Source organism: Diplotaxodon limnothrissa, linkage group LG13, assembly GCF_057381915.1.
Source record: "Diplotaxodon limnothrissa isolate DT_005_m linkage group LG13, D_limnothrissa_male_GT1.1, whole genome shotgun sequence".
In the NCBI taxonomy this organism is placed as follows: domain Eukaryota; kingdom Metazoa; phylum Chordata; class Actinopteri; order Cichliformes; family Cichlidae; genus Diplotaxodon; species Diplotaxodon limnothrissa.
This window is the reverse complement of record NC_140608.1, coordinates 13392048-13410435: the sequence shown is the minus strand read 5'-3', so window position 1 is coordinate 13410435 and position 18388 is coordinate 13392048. Positions and strand designations below refer to the sequence as shown.

General features: G+C 43.4%; 1 protein-coding gene across 1 annotated transcript; it reads left to right on the top strand.

Annotated features, from left to right (window-relative positions):
* Positions 1–5739: 5739 nt before the first annotated feature.
* LOC146619970 (phosphoglycerate mutase 1-like) lies at positions 5740–10779 on the top strand. Its single transcript, XM_085369902.1, has 4 exons — positions 5740–6021; positions 6686–6960; positions 8035–8215; positions 9592–10779. Exons 1-4 carry the CDS (start codon positions 5883–5885, stop codon positions 9759–9761), a joined length of 765 nt encoding a protein of 254 aa, XP_085226028.1. The 5' UTR covers positions 5740–5882; the 3' UTR covers positions 9762–10779.
* Positions 10780–18388: the final 7609 nt, after the last annotated feature.

The following is an 18388-nucleotide window of genomic DNA, read 5'->3' as shown; positions in this document are numbered from 1 at the left end:
TTCTTGAAGTAAAATGACTCATTCCTCATGCGCTGTAGGATAGAGTTGTCTGGGAGTTATCCTACTTTGCAAAAGATGTCTGAGTGCGTGTGTTTAGTCTCGCGTGAACAATAATCTGGGAAGAGGCTTGTTCTTACCGGAACAGTCTGTTGGGGTTCTGGAGGTGGGCTAACATTCAGCCAATGAAAATAAAGCCCAGTGAGTTAGAAGATGATTTGATGTCTCATATATTCCAGTCAGCATACAGTTCCTAAAAACATGCTGCAGACAAGTTGCTTGAACAGCACCTAAAACTACATTCTGGCAACTTTTTGACCACCTTTATTCAAAAGAGGCTGATTTGTACTGATATGCTGCATCCTCATTGCTGATATGTAGTTAAAAAAACACAAACACACACTTTTCCTTTTTTGGACTTTACTTTTTTTTGCCTTGCATACTGGCAACAAACCATGATGAGTTTTTCTTGGAGAGGAGCGCAAGGATGAAATGTTGTATTATTACCGCTCCAAATTTTAGCATCAAGTGCCAGAATAAAGGCAACAGCCATGCAGTTAATGGATTATAGATCAGCAGTACAATTGAATTATTATCTGAAAAAGAGCTGAAAAAAATGCTTTTGATTTTGGGAAACATCTGTGGCCAGAATTTCCGGAGTGAAAGAGTTAACATTAACCAGCTGGAGCATCAGGATATAAATCTAGTGCTTCTAAAGGAGGGAAGGAGCCCCCCTTCCACACACGCACACATGCACCCCTCCCTTCCCCCTCTGAGATCAGGAGTGTCGTCCTGTCCACGTGTCGGCGCCTGTGGGAAAGCACTGTTGTATACAACCAAATGGAGACGGCACATAACAGCCCACTTTAAACAAAGCAGTATCAAACCGAAGCCATGGTTTCGGTTTGATACTGAAAGTACCCACGGAGAGTCAGTTCAAGTTTTGGATGACTCACGGTGACGGTGGACGCTCACAGTTAAGGCCACAAAAGGAGTCTCCACATTTAAACCTTTAAATTTGACCACATTTACAGGCCCCTCGTAATTCACTGACCGCAGTTTAAAGATCTTGTGTTTTGTGAATGAGTTCATTGTGAGTTTATTTCATAAACATTACATCGATTGTGCAAACAATGAACCCATTTAATCACAGGTAGCGAGACTGGAAATTTACTGGTGTTGGTGCAACAAGGGCGAGGTTGTTGTTTTGGGTTGTTTTTTTTGTTTGCTACAAGGGGCGAAAAGAAAACCCAGACACATAGTACATATAGAGTCAGACCATACCCTGGAGTGCCAACTGTGTGATATTTTTTCTGGCAAGTCGACCAAAGAGACGTTTCCTGTATGCCTGCATGCACTCTCCCACCCTTTTGCAAGCAACCAAGTTATAAAGAGTTACTCTGCCTCTCCTTGGAAGCATAGCACCCTGTTACAAACTGCAGCCGTGGACTGATGTCACAGAAAAACTTTATTGATCTAACAATGAGGCCAAAAATGGATAACAATGACATGACTATGTCTTATGGTTGTAATTAAATCACTGGTAAGAAAACCAAATCCAAGACTGTCTTGTTTTTTTGTTTAAAAACAAAACTTTATACTGCCAGACGTACAGTATTTAACAGGTTAGATGAACAGGAGGCTCAGTCTGGCTAAATTTAAAAGGAACAGCACACCGTTTGGAACTGTATCACCTCTCTTTGATTTTCATTTGGAGACATTTTCTTATTTTGAAAATTCCACACGTGCAGTGGAAGCAGTTTTGTTGCTTCCTGTCCACAAAAGCGGTGAGTAGAGCTGTTTCCTCTAATATGGGAGGAAACATATAATCATATGATGAGTGATTTTAAAAAATTGATTGAAATTCTGTCCCTGATGCCTTACATTGACATCTGGTCAGGATGATTATGGACAAGAGGAACCGAGAACATAAGAAGTGATCGAAATACCTTCTGTATAATTTTAAGACAGACTTGAAATAAACATGCATCCATCTTTTGAACATTTTGGGATTTATACATGCTCAGCATTATTCAAATGGAAATGTTCACATTTAAGAAACATTCACTTTAAAACCACATCCTTCTCTTTTTACTGAGCCTAGTCCTGATCTTCATCCCAGTAGATGATTTGGCAAAGCATTCTCACCAACCAGACCTGGTGGCCTATGACATTGTATTTTTTAGCAGTAAGAGCCAACTCCAAGACTGGAAGAGGTCCTCCGTGTTCCTAGACACCCAAATTCTTGGTGGGTAACTCCCACTGGAAGTGTTCTGTCCTACCCGTGTGTCCTATCAGTTTGTTTGGCTCTTTATTTCCTGTTGGCAGACATCGTGTCTCACTTGGGGAGGTTACGTGTACTCAGATGAAACATGAAAACACTGACAAAAGCACACAGCCGTGCCCTGTTAAGCACATTTTAATCGGCAAGTGCTGAGACGTACATTCCACCACTGCAGAGAGGGAAAGAGGGGCTGACAAACCAAATGGAGGCCAACTGAACAAGTGAATGAGCAGGGGGGGAGAGATGTGCAAAAACTTCGAGTTCCCAGCAAGAATCTGAGATTGACATTTCCTGTCTGTGTAAGGCATGAATCAGCACAGTGTTCTGGGCATGGAAGGTTTGTTTGCCAGTGATGTTTCAGTTTCTGGTTTCCTATGGTAACTGGGATTTCTTATTCTTATATCTGTTACAGCATTTTTTACCCAGACAATTTCTGAATGTTCGCAGTGTTCATGTGTTGTGCGAAGGGAATGTCAGCGAGTGGTGGGAAAGGATAATTGCTATTTATAGCCTTGAAAATACCACAGCTTCCCTCCTCAGTCTGCCAGTCCTTAGTCAAGATGTTGAGTGTGTTACAGAGTGAATGTGTCAGGAAAAAGGGGAGGGTGTGGTGAAGTTTTTTGCGTCACTGGGTGGATAAAATGGCAAATTTTCTGTCTGACATTTAATGATTCTTATTTCCAACTTACATTATTCACCCTTCATTCGTTCGTCATTAAATCTTAATGTCAAAGATGATTATTTTTCCTGTGCCCCAAAACTCTTTATGTGCTGTGTACACAGACGCACTCTGGGATGTAAAACAAACATTCCTTCCAAGCGTGGATCATGGAGTCCTTGTTAATAGCTCACATGGCTCTGAACTGTTTCCCAGCTCAAGTTTACCCAAGCACAGTCTTCACACAAAGAGATCCAAACACTTTTAGTTACATCACACTGCTGTTGTAAGGAAAAACAGCAAATAGCTCTTTCAACCCATATCCCCTCAATGTGTTTAAAACAAATGTGCCTGAGGACATGACACAAGAAAAAAAGAAATATTTGTTTTAATTTTAAACTTTAGATTGTCACACATTGACTTGTTTCTGATAGATTCAACTGCACCACAAATCTCTACATGTCTAAAATCTATGTGTAACGCACAACTTTTCACACACTGTTACAAATTCTTGCTATGATCCAGGCATCCTCTGCGACTGCAAGCAAGGACTAATTTTACCCACAAGGAGGCACAATTGGGACAAAGCATTCAAATGAGTATTTCTCATAGCTGTCCCATCCACAGCCACTGAGAGTCATGAGAGGGTTGCAGTGGGACAATGGATTGTTTGACTGTTGTCAATGGCAAAGGGGGTCCAGCCCTGCAGTAGCAAGGTGTAATTAATGAAGTGGCGAGTCAGTGTATTACTCTCATTTGTCCTTTTCAAGACTATTAAGAGACATTAAGAGAAATATTACAGATATGTACTATTTCTTGTTCATCAGTTGAACTACTTATTCTTCTACAAAAGATCCGTTTTCTTGAGTTCTCTTTACACTGAAGGTTTTTGATGATATCCATGTGGTTTTCATTGACTCATCAGAGGCTTGTTCCAGTAAATCAGCTTTCAGACACTGTTCACATGCACAAAAAATGCTGTTCCTCAATTTGCCCACTGAATACTTAGTAGTATTGCAGTATTGTAAAAGATAACATCAGAACACACAAGTCCATATTTAGCAAAGAGGACCATTCTTGGGGCTGACTAGCTTCACTGGAAATTTCTAAGAAGTAATGCAAAGGCCATTTTGGATTAGTTTAGATCTAGAGCATGACCACAAGATTAAAAGTGACAAGACAACCAAAATACCAACATATGTTTATCACTCATAAAGACTTTGCTTTAAAAATGTAGCAAAATATCTGTCAAAAGTAGGATGTAACAGTGGATGAAGGGGAAAGGTCCCATTTACTGATTCAAGTCTAACAATTCTAGTTGTAACATATGGTTGTAATGAAATGAAGAGGAGAAACATTGATGCAGCAATGTGTTAAATAAAACTTGAAAGAACCAGTGACTGCTGAGTGTCACTGATTTCTCAACTTGGCTCAACATCCAACTCTTGGCACCCAAGACTCCAGACATGATAAGGAACTCTTTGAAACACCATCACAAATGGCTGGTTATCAGGATTTGCACAAAAGCGGAGTATACGACTATAAATATACTGTGTTTCGTCAGGTTTGCAGTGAAACATTTGATATTAAATCTGAAGCTGGACAAAAGTGAAGTTTCTTCACTGGACGTTTAGGCTTGCCAGATAAGTCAGACATTACTTAGATTCTGATTTTATTTGTTATTCATGAGATTTTATTCAGTATGTCACACAACCCGTCTCTCATATCAGCTCCTTTTTGTTGTTTTATTTTGCTCTTTTCTTACAAACGCGGTTACTTAACCTTTTAGTTCTTAAGAATCTCTCTATAAATACACAACTGCTACATTTCAGTGTCACGGGGGTGATCCTGGTCATTTCCCCATTAAAGGGAACTGTTAAGCTTTTCTTTATGGTGGCTGTGGCTACAATGTAGCTTGCCATCACCAGTGTGTGAATGGGTGGATGACTGGATGTGTGAAGCGCTTTGGGGTCCTTAGGGACTAGTAAAGCACTATATAAATACAGGCCATTTACCATTTCTTTATTTCCTATCATGAAAAATTATACCAATTACTGAAGTGGGTGTTCATATTACAGATGAACAAATAATAAAGTCATCATATATACAAATAATCTCTGTAATCTCTGCTGGAAAATAAGAGGGGCTGTTAATAATTTGGTTGCCAGGCACTCAGAAGCATAGCATCTCTATCCAACTGCTGTTCAAACTTTCTGTTTGTGAAATGCAACCAATGAGAAGACAGCTCAACAAATTATGCAATACTTCTAATAGAGTAAATATGAAACGGGTATTGATAGCAATAGATTTTAAATGTATAGCCATTTCAGTAAGCAGTAGCAACAGTTAAATGTTTTATAGGCAAAGCACAAACAGGTAAAATAGAGATGCAACCAGATTATTGCAAATGCAAATGTCCATTAGAGAATTAACTTCTTTGCCTTTCTTACATGCTGCTTTCTTACACTATACCCATAAAATATAATATAAATATATTCATATTTCAAATATAAAATATGTTTTGTAAAGTATTAACTAATCGCCAGATAGATAGATAGATAGATAGATAGATAGATAGATAGATAGATAGATAGATAGATAGATAGATAGATAGATAGATACTATTGAAAAGACAAACAGCCTAAAGAAAATCAATAGAGTACAATGTACAACATGAAGGTCGGAGATTCTCCACCGTTCACTCCCACCTCGCCCATTGGTTGATAAACATCATTCTGCTGAGCCTCATTGGTTCTGAAAACCAGGAAGTGGGGGAGTAGCCAATCCAAGGGATAAAACGGTTTGACAGCAGCAAGTGGAGTCGTCTATGTCTCTGGAGTTGGGGGGTATAGATTCGGCATCCTCAGCATCCTTCAAAAAAATACTTAAACTAACTAGTTTTCATTGACTGAAGCAATCGGCTGAGACATATCTGTATCACTCATGGCAGCCTACAAATTAGTGCTGATTCGTCACGGAGAGAGCAACTGGAACCAGGAGAATCGCTTCTGTGGGTGGTTTGATGCAGATCTGAGCGAAACAGGTGAAAAGGAGGCGAAGAGGGGAGGACAGGCCCTAAAAGGTGAGGACGAACCGATGTGAAGTCTTCCTTCATTCCGTATGGTATCGCGCTCTCGGCAACTAGCAATTGCATAACCGCATACTCTGAGCGCATCGGGTCATATACCGCCCCCTGACCGTGTGCAGACGTGCTGAGGCGATGCTTTTATGTGGCTGCATTGCAACAGAAATAAAGGCCTGCAGAGCAGAGAGGGGAAAAAAACCTTCAAAGTAATGTATTTAGTTAAATGTTCATGCAGCTGGCTCTTTCACCCAGCTTCAATCAGAAGACCTAATTTTTTACGGCTCAATAATAGCTAGACTTCTGAGCCCCAACCAAAATAGTCAAGTCATTTTTCCGTGCAGTCATACCAAACAGCGGTCATTGTGTTATAATTAGATGCTTTTCATTGTTATATGCACCATACCTTCTATTATAAGGTTGAGGTTTTTGACTGCAGAGGCATATTGGCGACATCATCTTGAGCTCTGAGCAATCCTAAATGTAATTTCTGCAAGGCCTGAGATACAGGCTTATCTCTCTCTATACCATCATTGGCATTATTCCAGGTGTTATTCATAAACAGCAGAGTGAAGAAATGTAATAACTACACAACTATGCAAGAAATATATATTTTACCAGACAAAAAAACCCTGCAGTGTCTCACACTCTATGAATCTCACAGATGCTAGCTTTGAGTTTGACATTTGCTACACCTCCGTGCTGAAGCGAGCCATCAGGACACTGTGGCTGGTTTTGGACAGCATTGACCAGATGTGGGTGCCTGTTCATCGGACATGGCGGCTCAACGAGCGTCACTACGGAGGCCTGACGGGGCTAAATAAGGCAGAGACTGCTGCCAAGCACGGAGAGGCTCAGGTGAAGGTCTGGAGGCGCTCATTTGATATCCCACCTCCTCCCATGGGTCCAGACCACGACTACTATACTATCATCAGCAAGGTAAGATATCATATTGGCAGTGCATGAACACAATCAATGAACTTTGCTGACGTCCGAGAGAAACAATGGTTTTGTACATATTGACTTTCTTAATCAAGTATCTCCAAACAAACGTAACAAAAATGAGCCACGACTTGAACATATCTCTGAATCCAGGCCTAACCAGCTTTATGAGAGAAATCAGCAGAAATGGCACGAGTGTTTAGAGAGAAAATAGTGGATTTAACATCATGTGTCTCAATCTTTTTATCTCCAGCATACCGGCTGGCAAGTTTGGCTATGCTACACCCAACACAGCGGAAATGGCGTTCATACGAATGAAAAAAGTGGCACAAAAAGAGCCCAGTATGACGTGAGGGTTAAATACCACAACAGTGCATAAATCAAGCATGGCCACCACAGAGACGTAGTAGGTTACTATTTGCCAGTAGGAGCCTTAATGCTATTGCCTAATACTAAGTTCAGTGTGAGTTAATGTATGACTGAAAGAGTTCTTCTGCATTCAGGTTCAAAGTTCAAGTCAAGGTAGAAACAAATTTCTCATGTCTTCCTTTCTATTTTTGAAATGTGTAACGTCGGGTTGCGTTTAGTGGTTGAGAGGAGGCGGCAAAACACCTAGCAGGGTAGCCAAAAGAATACACACTCACGCTGGCGTTGGGGATTCCACAGTGTGTTCTTTAATATACCTTCTCTTCATCAACCATATAAGCCCGGTTGAACGGCTGCAGCTTAACAAACATAGCGCACAGTGTTCGTACAACCCATAACGTTGCAAACAAAGGTGTCTGGAGAGGTAAAACATAAAATCCGTCCCTCCTCATGTACTAGCGTGCAAGCACATGTCCACACCATCACAGAGAGAGAGAGCAGAGAGACCAGTGGCACACACTGATGACACCATCAACCCTCGACTTGGGTGTCTCAAAGGGACACCACACCATAGTGGCTGTTACAAATGTAATATAAAAAAAAAAACGTGGGTTTTTTGGGTGGGGGGTAAAATAAAGCTTAAGATGCTATCTCAGTTTTTTGTTCTGTTATTTAGTTTGTACAATGAAGTTGTTATGTTTGCAGGATCGTCGTTATGCAGACCTGACTGACGACCAGCTTCCTTCCTGTGAGAGCCTTAAGGACACCATTGCACGGGCGCTGCCCTTCTGGAACGAGGAGATCGCCCCTCAGATCAAGCAGGGAAAGCGGGTGCTGATCGCCGCCCATGGTAACAGTCTGAGAGGGATCGTCAAGCACTTGGAGGGTGAGTAACACTAAAGCTTCACTTAGACTTCTGCGAGAAATCTACATTCTCTGGTTACATCCTAACTGGTGATGTAACCAGAAACTCCTTTTATCCCTACACCACAACCTTTCAAGCAATCGTAGTATGCTTGCAGTTACATTGTAGTTACATTTCTCAGGAGGTCATGTAGAAGGTTGCAGCGCAGTGTTAAAATCAGGTTCTGGTTATAGTGTAAGTTACGGCGGAAATCTGATGCAAAAGTATGAGTCACATGGAAATGTTTTAAAATTCAGAATTTGACTTGGTAGGTTCACAAATATATATTCATGCTTTAATGTTCAAAAAACACATTATTTTCTCATACTGTTCACTGCTTAATCACCTCTACTTTATATGTTATGTTTATGTATTTGCTTGAAACTAGCGACTGAGCCCAGAAACACATCAAGAAAGTGTTTACTGAAACATAAGTAAACATAAGTCTTTTTTGTAAGCATAGGGGCACCCCCCCCCCTCCTCATCCTTCAGAAGAATGCACGTTTAACCCTTTATTGACCAAGATTCATACAAAATGTTTCTTAGGAACAGTTGAATTCTCTATCTAGCCCAACTGCTTGAGAGGAAAGGTGATGTGAAGTTCACATGGTAAACTCCAGGTGGAGCTGTTTCTTCTTTTTTGTTTGTTTGTGCTCAGACAGCATAGCCTTGTGAATCCATTATGATACCATAAATATCCCCGTAAAGCTTGTCTTTTCTTCTTTCCACAATCATTTGAATTTTGTCTTTAGCATAAACAGTTATGCAGTTACAGTCATTTTAAAGTTAAGGTACTTCTGCATTAGCTTTACATTTTCAGCACAGACGCCATCCCTGTTATTTAGACTGTCTCTGCACTTCATTTTAGCTCCTTTCCTCCCCATGTACCTTTGATGATGAGTGTTGACACTTCACTATATATCAGTTAAGATGTGCTTTGACAATCTTTACAATAGGTTAGGGTTTTTTCCAGCCCTGGTAGGCCATATCGGTAGAGAGCACCCTCACGAACCTATTCTATTTTGTTCTGTAGGATGGCTTTAAATATGAAAGAAAAGAAAAGCAAATTAAGGGTCCCCCCTAGGCATCAAGGGTGAAGAAGTTAAGGCCCCCCTTCCAAACAAAAGGGTGTTCCACTTGGCTAGTTGGTTATTATAAGCTCCTAAGGACCGAAAGATAAAATAAACAGACATTAATGAGGGAATATAGCTATAGCTAAAAGCCTAGGCTAGAGGAAAAAAACAAAACAAAACAGGATATGGTTATACAGAGAACTGGGGAGTACCCTGTAGTCAATCACTCTGTCAGCAATTGCAGTAATTCTGTACAAAATGACATTTTGTCTGTTCTTTTTGTAGGAATGTCAGATGAAGACATCATGGAGCTGAACCTGCCAACAGGGATCCCTATCCTTTATGAGCTCGACAAAAACCTGAAGCCAGTGAAGCCAATGCAATTCCTTGGAGACGAGGAGACTGTACGCAAAGCCATGGAGGCCGTTGCTGCTCAGGGAAAGGCCAAGAAGTGAAAAACACCATGAAAGCTCCCTTTGTGTTCGATGGAACAGGTTGTCCCTAACAGCTGGCTTTAGATTAGTGTTTCCTCTAAATTCTGATTTATTTTTAGTTGTAATATGTGATGAATATACTGTAGTTTGCTGTCTGTTTGTACAGTACAGGGGAGCAGTAGACAGTAAATGACTGATAAACATTAGAGCCATGGAGCGCATGACTTTCAAGAGATTGTAAATATTTTTGCCTAATTATTACATTATAATCTTATATTCTAACCTTTACAGTGCAAGTATTGAAAGAGAATTAGCAATGCCGTCAAAAAAGACAATAACTAGAATATGTAATTTATGTCCTTTTTCACTAATGACAGAATTATAACACTTTGTTTTTGTTGTTACATGAAACAGGTCTTTGGTTGTGACATCGTTAAGCAAATGGCTGTGATATCTGAATGCCTTTAAATAGTAAAAAAGCAGAGGAAAGACTAAAATCCACGTATCCATTTTATGCTGCAGGCAATTCCAAGGTTAGCAATACTATTTACATGAAGAGATGAGGTCTCGGTTTGCCTCACATACAATACTGCTACTTTATTTTGGTGAGAGACTAGCAGCGGTTAAGAAATTATACCTGTTTAGATGGCATTGTTATTTCTCTGGGTGACCTAGGATACTGGGATATTGTGGGGTATTATAAATTAATTTAAAATATAGATTTTTTACATAAATAGTACCACCAAAGTGTACAGAAGTTATTTTCTAAGTCATTAATTTCATGCTTTTCACTAATAACAGGATGTAATGTTACAATCTCTTGAGAGCAGGATGGGATGATAAGGAAAGGCTAACAGTCCTTTTCTCTTATTTTGCTTGTCTATGATTGAAATATATGCTGTCTCCTATGTTGTTGCTGTCTGTGTTATTTGTTGACATTTTGAATGGTGCTATGCTGTGTGTTTTGCACCGTACATGTGATCAATCCACTGTTTAGACAATGATATTGTGACAAATGAATCATAGGAATAAAGATAAAAGGTCTACATTTATCATTGCACTTGTTAATGTGTTTCTTTCTCCTCATCCTATTCCATCAGCTGACCTTGCAGCTGATTTTAGACCAGCTAAAAATATGTGAAGTGGTACAAGCAGTTATTAGTTTTTGGGGGGAATTACTTTTTCACACAGTGACAGGTAGGTCTGGGTGGCTTTTTCCCCTTAATAATTGAATTTAGATCTGCGTTTTGTATTTACTTGGGTTATCTTTGTCTAATATTAAAATGTGTTTAATTATGTGTTTGGTATGTAAATGTAACAAATATCCAAAAGTAAAATGAATGAAGCATGAAATCTTGGTGGTGGTCAAACCACAGTTTTGACTAAATTCATGAAGGAGAGGGTATTTTTTTTTGTCCCAGGGGCATATTGTATTTGCAAGACATTTTCCAGAATTAACCATTTCTCATGACGACCTCGAAAAAAATGAAAAATTACAATGTGGGTTCTAATAGATGGATTCAGCTCTATTTTTGGAGAAACTGATCAGGAAGGCTGGCTCTGTGGTCGGCATGAAGCTGGACACTCTGGTGACAGTGGCAGAGAAAAGGACATTAAAGAAACTGCTGGACATTATGAACAATGCTGGGCATCCTCTGCACACGGCCATTAACAACCAGAAGAGTCTGTTCAGTGACAGGTTGCTTCTCCCCAAGACAAGAACTAACAGACTTAAAAACTCCTTTGTCCCACACGCCATCAGACTGTTTAACTCCTCTCTGGAGGGGAGAGGGAGGGGAAACAGGAAACAGGAGGACAAAGGAGGGGGGAACAACTAAGCTGTAGTGCCTCTTCACCTCACTGTACAATACCTTGTGCAATACTTTTTGTAAATAGTCAACAGTGCAATAGACTCAATACTTGAAATGTGCAATTCACTTGTATTTTTATTTTTTATTCCTATTTATTCTATTTATCCCCTTTGTATATTTTATTTATATTTGTCTCTGTATTTATATGTGTGTGTGTGTGTGTGTGTGTGTGTGTGTGTGTGTGTGTGTGTGTGTATATGTATGTATGTATGTATGTATATATATATATATATACATACAGTGGGGCAAAAAAGTATTTAGTCAGCCACCGATTGTGCAAGTTCCCCCACTTAAAATGATGACAGAGGTCAGTAATTTGCACCAGAGGTACACTTCAACTGTGAGAGACAGAATGTGAAAAAAAAAATCCATGAATTCACATGATAGGATTTGTAAAGAATTTATTCGTAAATCAGGGTGGAAAATAAGTATTTGGTCAATAACAAAAATACAACTCAATACTTTGTAACATAACCTTTGTTGGCAATAACAGAGGTCAAACGTTTACTGTAGGTCTTTACCAGGTTTGCACACACAGTAGCTGGTATTTTGGCCCATTCCTCCATGCAGATCTTCTCGAGAGCAGTGATGTTTTGGGGCTGTCGCCGAGCAACACGGACTTTCAACTCCCGCCACAGATTTTCTATGGGGTTGAGGTCTGGAGACTGGCTAGGCCACTCCAGGACTTTCAAATGCTTCTTACGGAGCCACTCCTTTGTTGCCCGGGCGCTGTGTTTTGGATCATTGTCATGTTGGAAGACCCAGCCTCGTTTCATCTTCAAAGTTCTCACTGATGGAAGGAGGTTTTGGCTCAAAATCTCACGATACATGGCCCCATTCATTCTGCTCTTAACGCGGATCAGTCGTCCTGTCCCCTTGGCAGAAAAACAGCCCCATAGCATGATGTTTCCACCCCCATGCTTCACAGTAGGTATGGTGTTCTTGGGATGCAACTCAGTATTCTTGTTCCTCCAAACACGACGAGTTGAGTTTATACCAAAAAGTTCTACTTTGGTTTCATCTGACCACATGACATTCTCCCAATCCTCTGCTGTATCATCCATGTGCTCTCTGGCAAACTTCAGACGGGCCTGGACATGCACTGGCTTCAGCAGCGGAACACGTCTGGCACTGCGGGATTTGATTCCCTGCCGTTGTAGTGTGTTATTGATGGTGACCTTTGTTACTTTGGTCCCAGCTCTCTGCAGGTCATTCACCAGGTCCCCCGGTGTGGTTCTGGGATCTTTGCTCACCGTTCTCATGATCATTTTGACCCCACGGGATGAGATCTTGCGTGGAGCCCCAGATCGAGGGAGATTATCAGTGGTCTTGTATGTCTTCCATTTTCTGATGATTGCTCCCACAGTTGATTTTTTCACACCAAGCTGCTTGCCTATTGTAGATTCACTCTTCCCAGTCTGGTGCAGGTCTACAATACTTTTCCTGGTGTCCTTCGAAAGCTCTTTGGTCTTGGCCATGGCGGAGTTTGGAGTCTGACTGTTTGAGGCTGTGGACAGGTGTCTTTTATACAGATGATGAGTTCAAACAGGTGCCATTCATACAGGTAACGAGTGGGGGACAGAAAAGCTTCTTACAGAAGACGTTACAGGTCTGTGAGAGCCAGAGATTTTCCTTGTTTGAGGTGACCAAATACTTATTTTCCACCCTAATTTACGAATAAATTCTTTACAAATCCTACCATGTGAATTCATGGATTTTTTTTTCACATTCTGTCTCTCACAGTTGAAGTGTACCTCTGGTGCAAATTACTGACCTCTGTCATCATTTTAAGTGGGGGAACTTGCACAATCGGTGGCTGACTAAATACTTTTTTGCCCCACTGTATATGTATATATATATATATATATCAGACACAATGAGAAAAAGTAAGTTTGTCAGAGGGAGATCTTTTTGGCACTCTTGGCTTAACACAAGAGGGTAAGCTAGTTAAAAAAAAAAAAAACACCCAGCACGCCCCTGCGGGCGGTTTATCCTTCAAGCTCGGGTCCTCTACCAGAGGCCTGGGAGCTTGAGGGTCCTGCGCAGTATCTTAGCTGTTCCCAGGACTGCGCTCTTCTGGATAGAGATCTCCGATGTTGTTCCTGGGATCTGCTGGAGCCACTCGCCTAGCTTGGGAGTCACCGCACCTAGTGCTCCGATTACCACGGGGACCACCGTTACCTTCACCCTCCACATCCTCTCGAGCTCTTCTCTGAGCCCTTGGTATTTCTCCAGCTTCTCGTGTTCCTTCTTCCTGATATTGCTGTCATTCGGAACCGCTACATCGATCACTACGGCCATCTTCTTCTGTTTGTCTACCACCACTATGTCCGGTTGGTTAGCCACCACCATTTTGTCCGTCTGTATCTGGAAGTCCCACAGGATCTTAGCTCGGTCATTCTCCACCACCCTTGGGGGCATCTCCCATTTTGACCTCGGGACTTCCAGGTTATACTCGGCACAGATGTTCCTGTACACTATGCCGGCCACTTGGTTATGGCGTTCCATGTATGCCTTGCCTGCTAGCATCTTGCACCCTGCTGTTATGTGCTGGATTGTCTCTGGGGCATCTTTACACAGCCTGCACCTGGGGTCTTGCCTGGTGTGATAGACCCCAGCCTCTATGGATCTTGTGCTCAGAGCTTGTTCTTGTGCTGCCATGATTAGTGCCTCTGTGCTGTCTTTCAGTCCAGCTTTGTCCAGCCACTGGTAGGATTTCTGGATATCAGCCACCTCCTCTATCTGCCGGTGGTACATACCGTGCAGGGGCCTGTCCTTCCATGATGGTTCCTCGTCTCCCTCCTCTTTCTTGGGTTTCTGCTGCCTGAGGTATTCACTGAGCACTCGGTCAGTTGGGGCCATCTTCCTAATGTATTCTTGGATGTTCGTTGTCTCATCCTGGACTGTGGTGCTGACACTCACCAGTCCCCGGCCCCCTTCCTTCCGCTTAGCGTACAGCCTCAGGGTGCTGGATTTGGGGTGAAACCCTCCATGCATGGTAAGGAGCTTTCTTGTCTTTATGTCAGTGGCTTCTATCTCCTCCTTTGGCCAGCCTATTACCCCAGCAGGGTACCTGATCACGGGCAGGGCGTACGTGTTGATGGCCCGGATCTTGTTCTTACCATTCAGCTGACTCCTCAGGACTTGCCTGACCCTCTGCAGGTACTTGGTGGTTGCAGCTTTTCTATATATATATATATATATATATATATATATATATATAGCTGGATAGCGTAGTGGTTAGACTACACGCCTTTGGAACAGAGGATCGCAAGTTCGATTCCTGCCTGGGGGCGTCTGTATCCAGTAAGGGTCCTAAGGCTAGACCCCCTATGCTAAGCGAGCCTACCGCAGACATGAGCGAGACAGATAAATATGAAGGCATGCCGGCTCGGACGTCGCCCGGATCAACAAGGTCCGCGTCAGGTGTTGAGGAACCAGGGCACCCTGACGAAAAGTGGGCTACTGGAACAAGAAGGCATCGGTGGGCAAGGGACGAAAACAGGGCGTTGTTGGAATGCTACTACGCAAGTAACCCCAGCGGAAGGGGCTACATGAATAGGATGAGGGACCTATGGATTCTTCGATACCCAACATCCACAATGACGGCGAAACAACTAGTAGCTCAGTGTTCCAACATTCGAAAGAAGGGACTGCTCTCACAGCTAGAGATTGACGAGGTACAACACAAATGCTACGGCAAGGAGGAGTCAGGACGCCAGGTCAGGGGGGAGATATCATCACCCCCACCCGAGATTGGGTACATAGCCCCAAGTGCGATAGGAGAAGGATCGTTGAGTGCGAGAGGAACTGACCTGAAAAATAGGATCATGGCCAAGCTTGAAACCTGGATCCCCCGTAGCCGGTTACCAAGATTACGTGAAGTACCCTCAGAAGGTCTGCTAGATGATGTTAATGCAGCACTACGGGCAATACCTACAACCACGATTACCGACACTAACAAGCTGATCTACAATACGGCAGCAGTGATCAGTGAGATGCTTGGCTACAAGTTGAACAGCGACAAGGGGCAGTACCCTCCATGGAGAAGGAGGCTAGAGGGCAAGATCAAAGTAGCACGGAGGGAGGTTAGCCAACTAACGGAGTTGCAGAAAGGTGCGACAAATAAGGTGCCTAAGAAATACAGCAAGCTGTCCATACCTGAGGCCTTGGAAACTGCCAAGCAAAGACTCACAGCCTTGGCCAGCCGCTTGAGGAGGTACACCAGAGAGATCGAAGGCAGGAGAATAAACCAGCTGTTCTCCACAGAACCAGCAAAGGTGTACTCTCAGTGGCAAGGGAACAATAAGAGAACAGCACCACCAAGGCTGGAGACGGAGCAATACTGGAAGAGCATATGGGAGAAGGACGCAACCCATAACGGCAATGCTCAGTGGCTGGAGGATCTGAGGGCAGACCACAGCGACCTCCCTGAACAGGGTCCAGTAACCATCACAGTGGCAGATATCCAAGAAAGGGTCTCCAGTATGAAGAGTTGGACAGCACCAGGGCCCGACATGGTTCACGCCTACTGGCTGAAGAAGCTGACTGCACTCCACGAGCGTCTGGCAGCACAAATGAACCAACTGCTAGTTAACGAGAGACACCCGGAATGGCTAACTGAAGGCCGGACGGTCCTGATCCCCAAGGACCCCAAGAAGGGACCGGTCCCCTCCAACTACCGACCAATAACCTGCCTCAGTACTACATGGAAGCTCCTGTCAGGCATCATATCGGCTAAGTTGAACAGGCACATGGGTCAATACATGAGCGGGATACAGAAAGGAATTGGCAAGAATACCAGAGGCGCAAAACACCAGCTACTGGTAGACAGAACAATCAGCCGAGACTGCAAGACCAGACTGACCAACCTGTGCACTGCCTGGATTGATTACAAGAAGGCCTATGACTCAATGCCCCACAGCTGGATACTGGAATGCCTAGAATTGTACAAGATCAATGGGACCCTAAGAACCTTCATCAGGAACTCAATGGGGATGTGGCATACAACACTAGAGGCCAACTCCAAGCCCATAGCACAAGTCACCATCAAGTGCGGGATCTACCAGGGAGATGCTCTGTCCCCACTGCTGTTCTGCATAGGCCTGAACCCCCTCAGTGAGATCATTAACAAGACTGGCTACGGATACCGACTACGGAACGGAGCAGTTGTCAGCCACCTCCTGTACATGGATGACATCAAGCTGTATGCCAAGAGTGAACGAGACATCGATTCACTGATCCACACTACCAGGCTATACAGCAATGACATTGGAATGTCGTTCGGACTGGAGAAGTGTAGTCGGATGGTATCAAAGAGAGGGAAGGTAGTCAGAACTGAGGGGATTGAACTACCAGAAGGCAACATTGCAGACATAGAGGACAGTTACAAGTACCTGGGGATCCCGCAGGCGAATGGGAACCATGAAGAGGCCGCTAGAAAAGCTGCAACCACCAAGTACCTGCAGAGGGTCAGGCAAGTCCTGAGGAGTCAGCTGAATGGTAAGAACAAGATCCGGGCCATCAACACGTACGCCCTGCCCGTGATCAGGTACCCTGCTGGGGTAATAGGCTGGCCAAAGGAGGAGATAGAAGCCACTGACATAAAGACAAGAAAGCTCCTTACCATGCATGGAGGGTTTCACCCCAAGTCCAGCACCCTGAGGCTGTACGCTAAGCGGAAGGAAGGGGGCCGGGGACTGGTGAGTGTCAGCACCACAGTCCAGGATGAGACAAGGAACATCCAAGAATACATTGGGAAGATGGCCCCAACTGACCGAGTGCTCAGTGAATACCTCAGGCAACAGAAACCCAAGAAAGAGGAGGGAGACGAGGAACCATCATGGAAGGACAGGCCCTTGCACGGTATGTACCACCGGCAGATAGAGGAGGTGGCTGATATCCAGAAATCCTACCAGTGGCTGGACAAAGCTGGACTGAAAGACAGCACAGAGGCACTAATCATGGCAGCACAAGAACAAGCTCTGAGCACAAGATCCATAGAGGCTGGGGTCTATCACACCAGGCAAGACCCCAGGTGCAGGCTGTGTAAAGATGCCCCAGAGACAATCCAGCACATAACAGCAGGGTGCAAGATGCTAGCAGGCAAGGCATACATGCAACGCCATAACCAAGTGGCCGGCATAGTGTACAGGAACATCTGTGCCGAGTATAACCTGGAAGTCCCGAGGTCAAAATGGGAGATGCCCCCAAGGGTGGTGGAGAATGACCGAGCTAAGATCCTGTGGGACTTCCAGATACAGACGGACAAAATGGTGGTGGCTAACCAACCGGACATAGTGGTGGTAGACAAACAGAAGAAGACGGCCGTAGTGATCGATGTAGCAGTTCCGAATGACAGCAATATCAGGAAGAAGGAACACGAGAAGCTGGAGAAATACCAAGGGCTCAGAGAAGAGCTCGAGAGGATGTGGAGGGTGAAGGTAACGGTGGTCCCCGTGGTAATCGGAGCACTAGGTGCGGTGACTCCCAAGCTAGGCGAGTGGCTCCAGCAGATCCCGGGAACAACATCGGAGATCTCTGTCCAGAAGAGCGCAGTCCTGGGAACAGCTAAGATACTGCGCAGGACCCTCAAGCTCCCAGGCCTCTGGTAGAGGACCCGAGCTTGAAGGATAAAACCGCCCGCATGGGCGTGCTGGGTGTTTTTTTTTTATATATATATACATATACATATATATATATATATATATATAACAATTCTGTAACTGTAACTTCGGTCGTTGCTGTGCTTTTTTTTTGGAAGTCGAATTTCCCAGA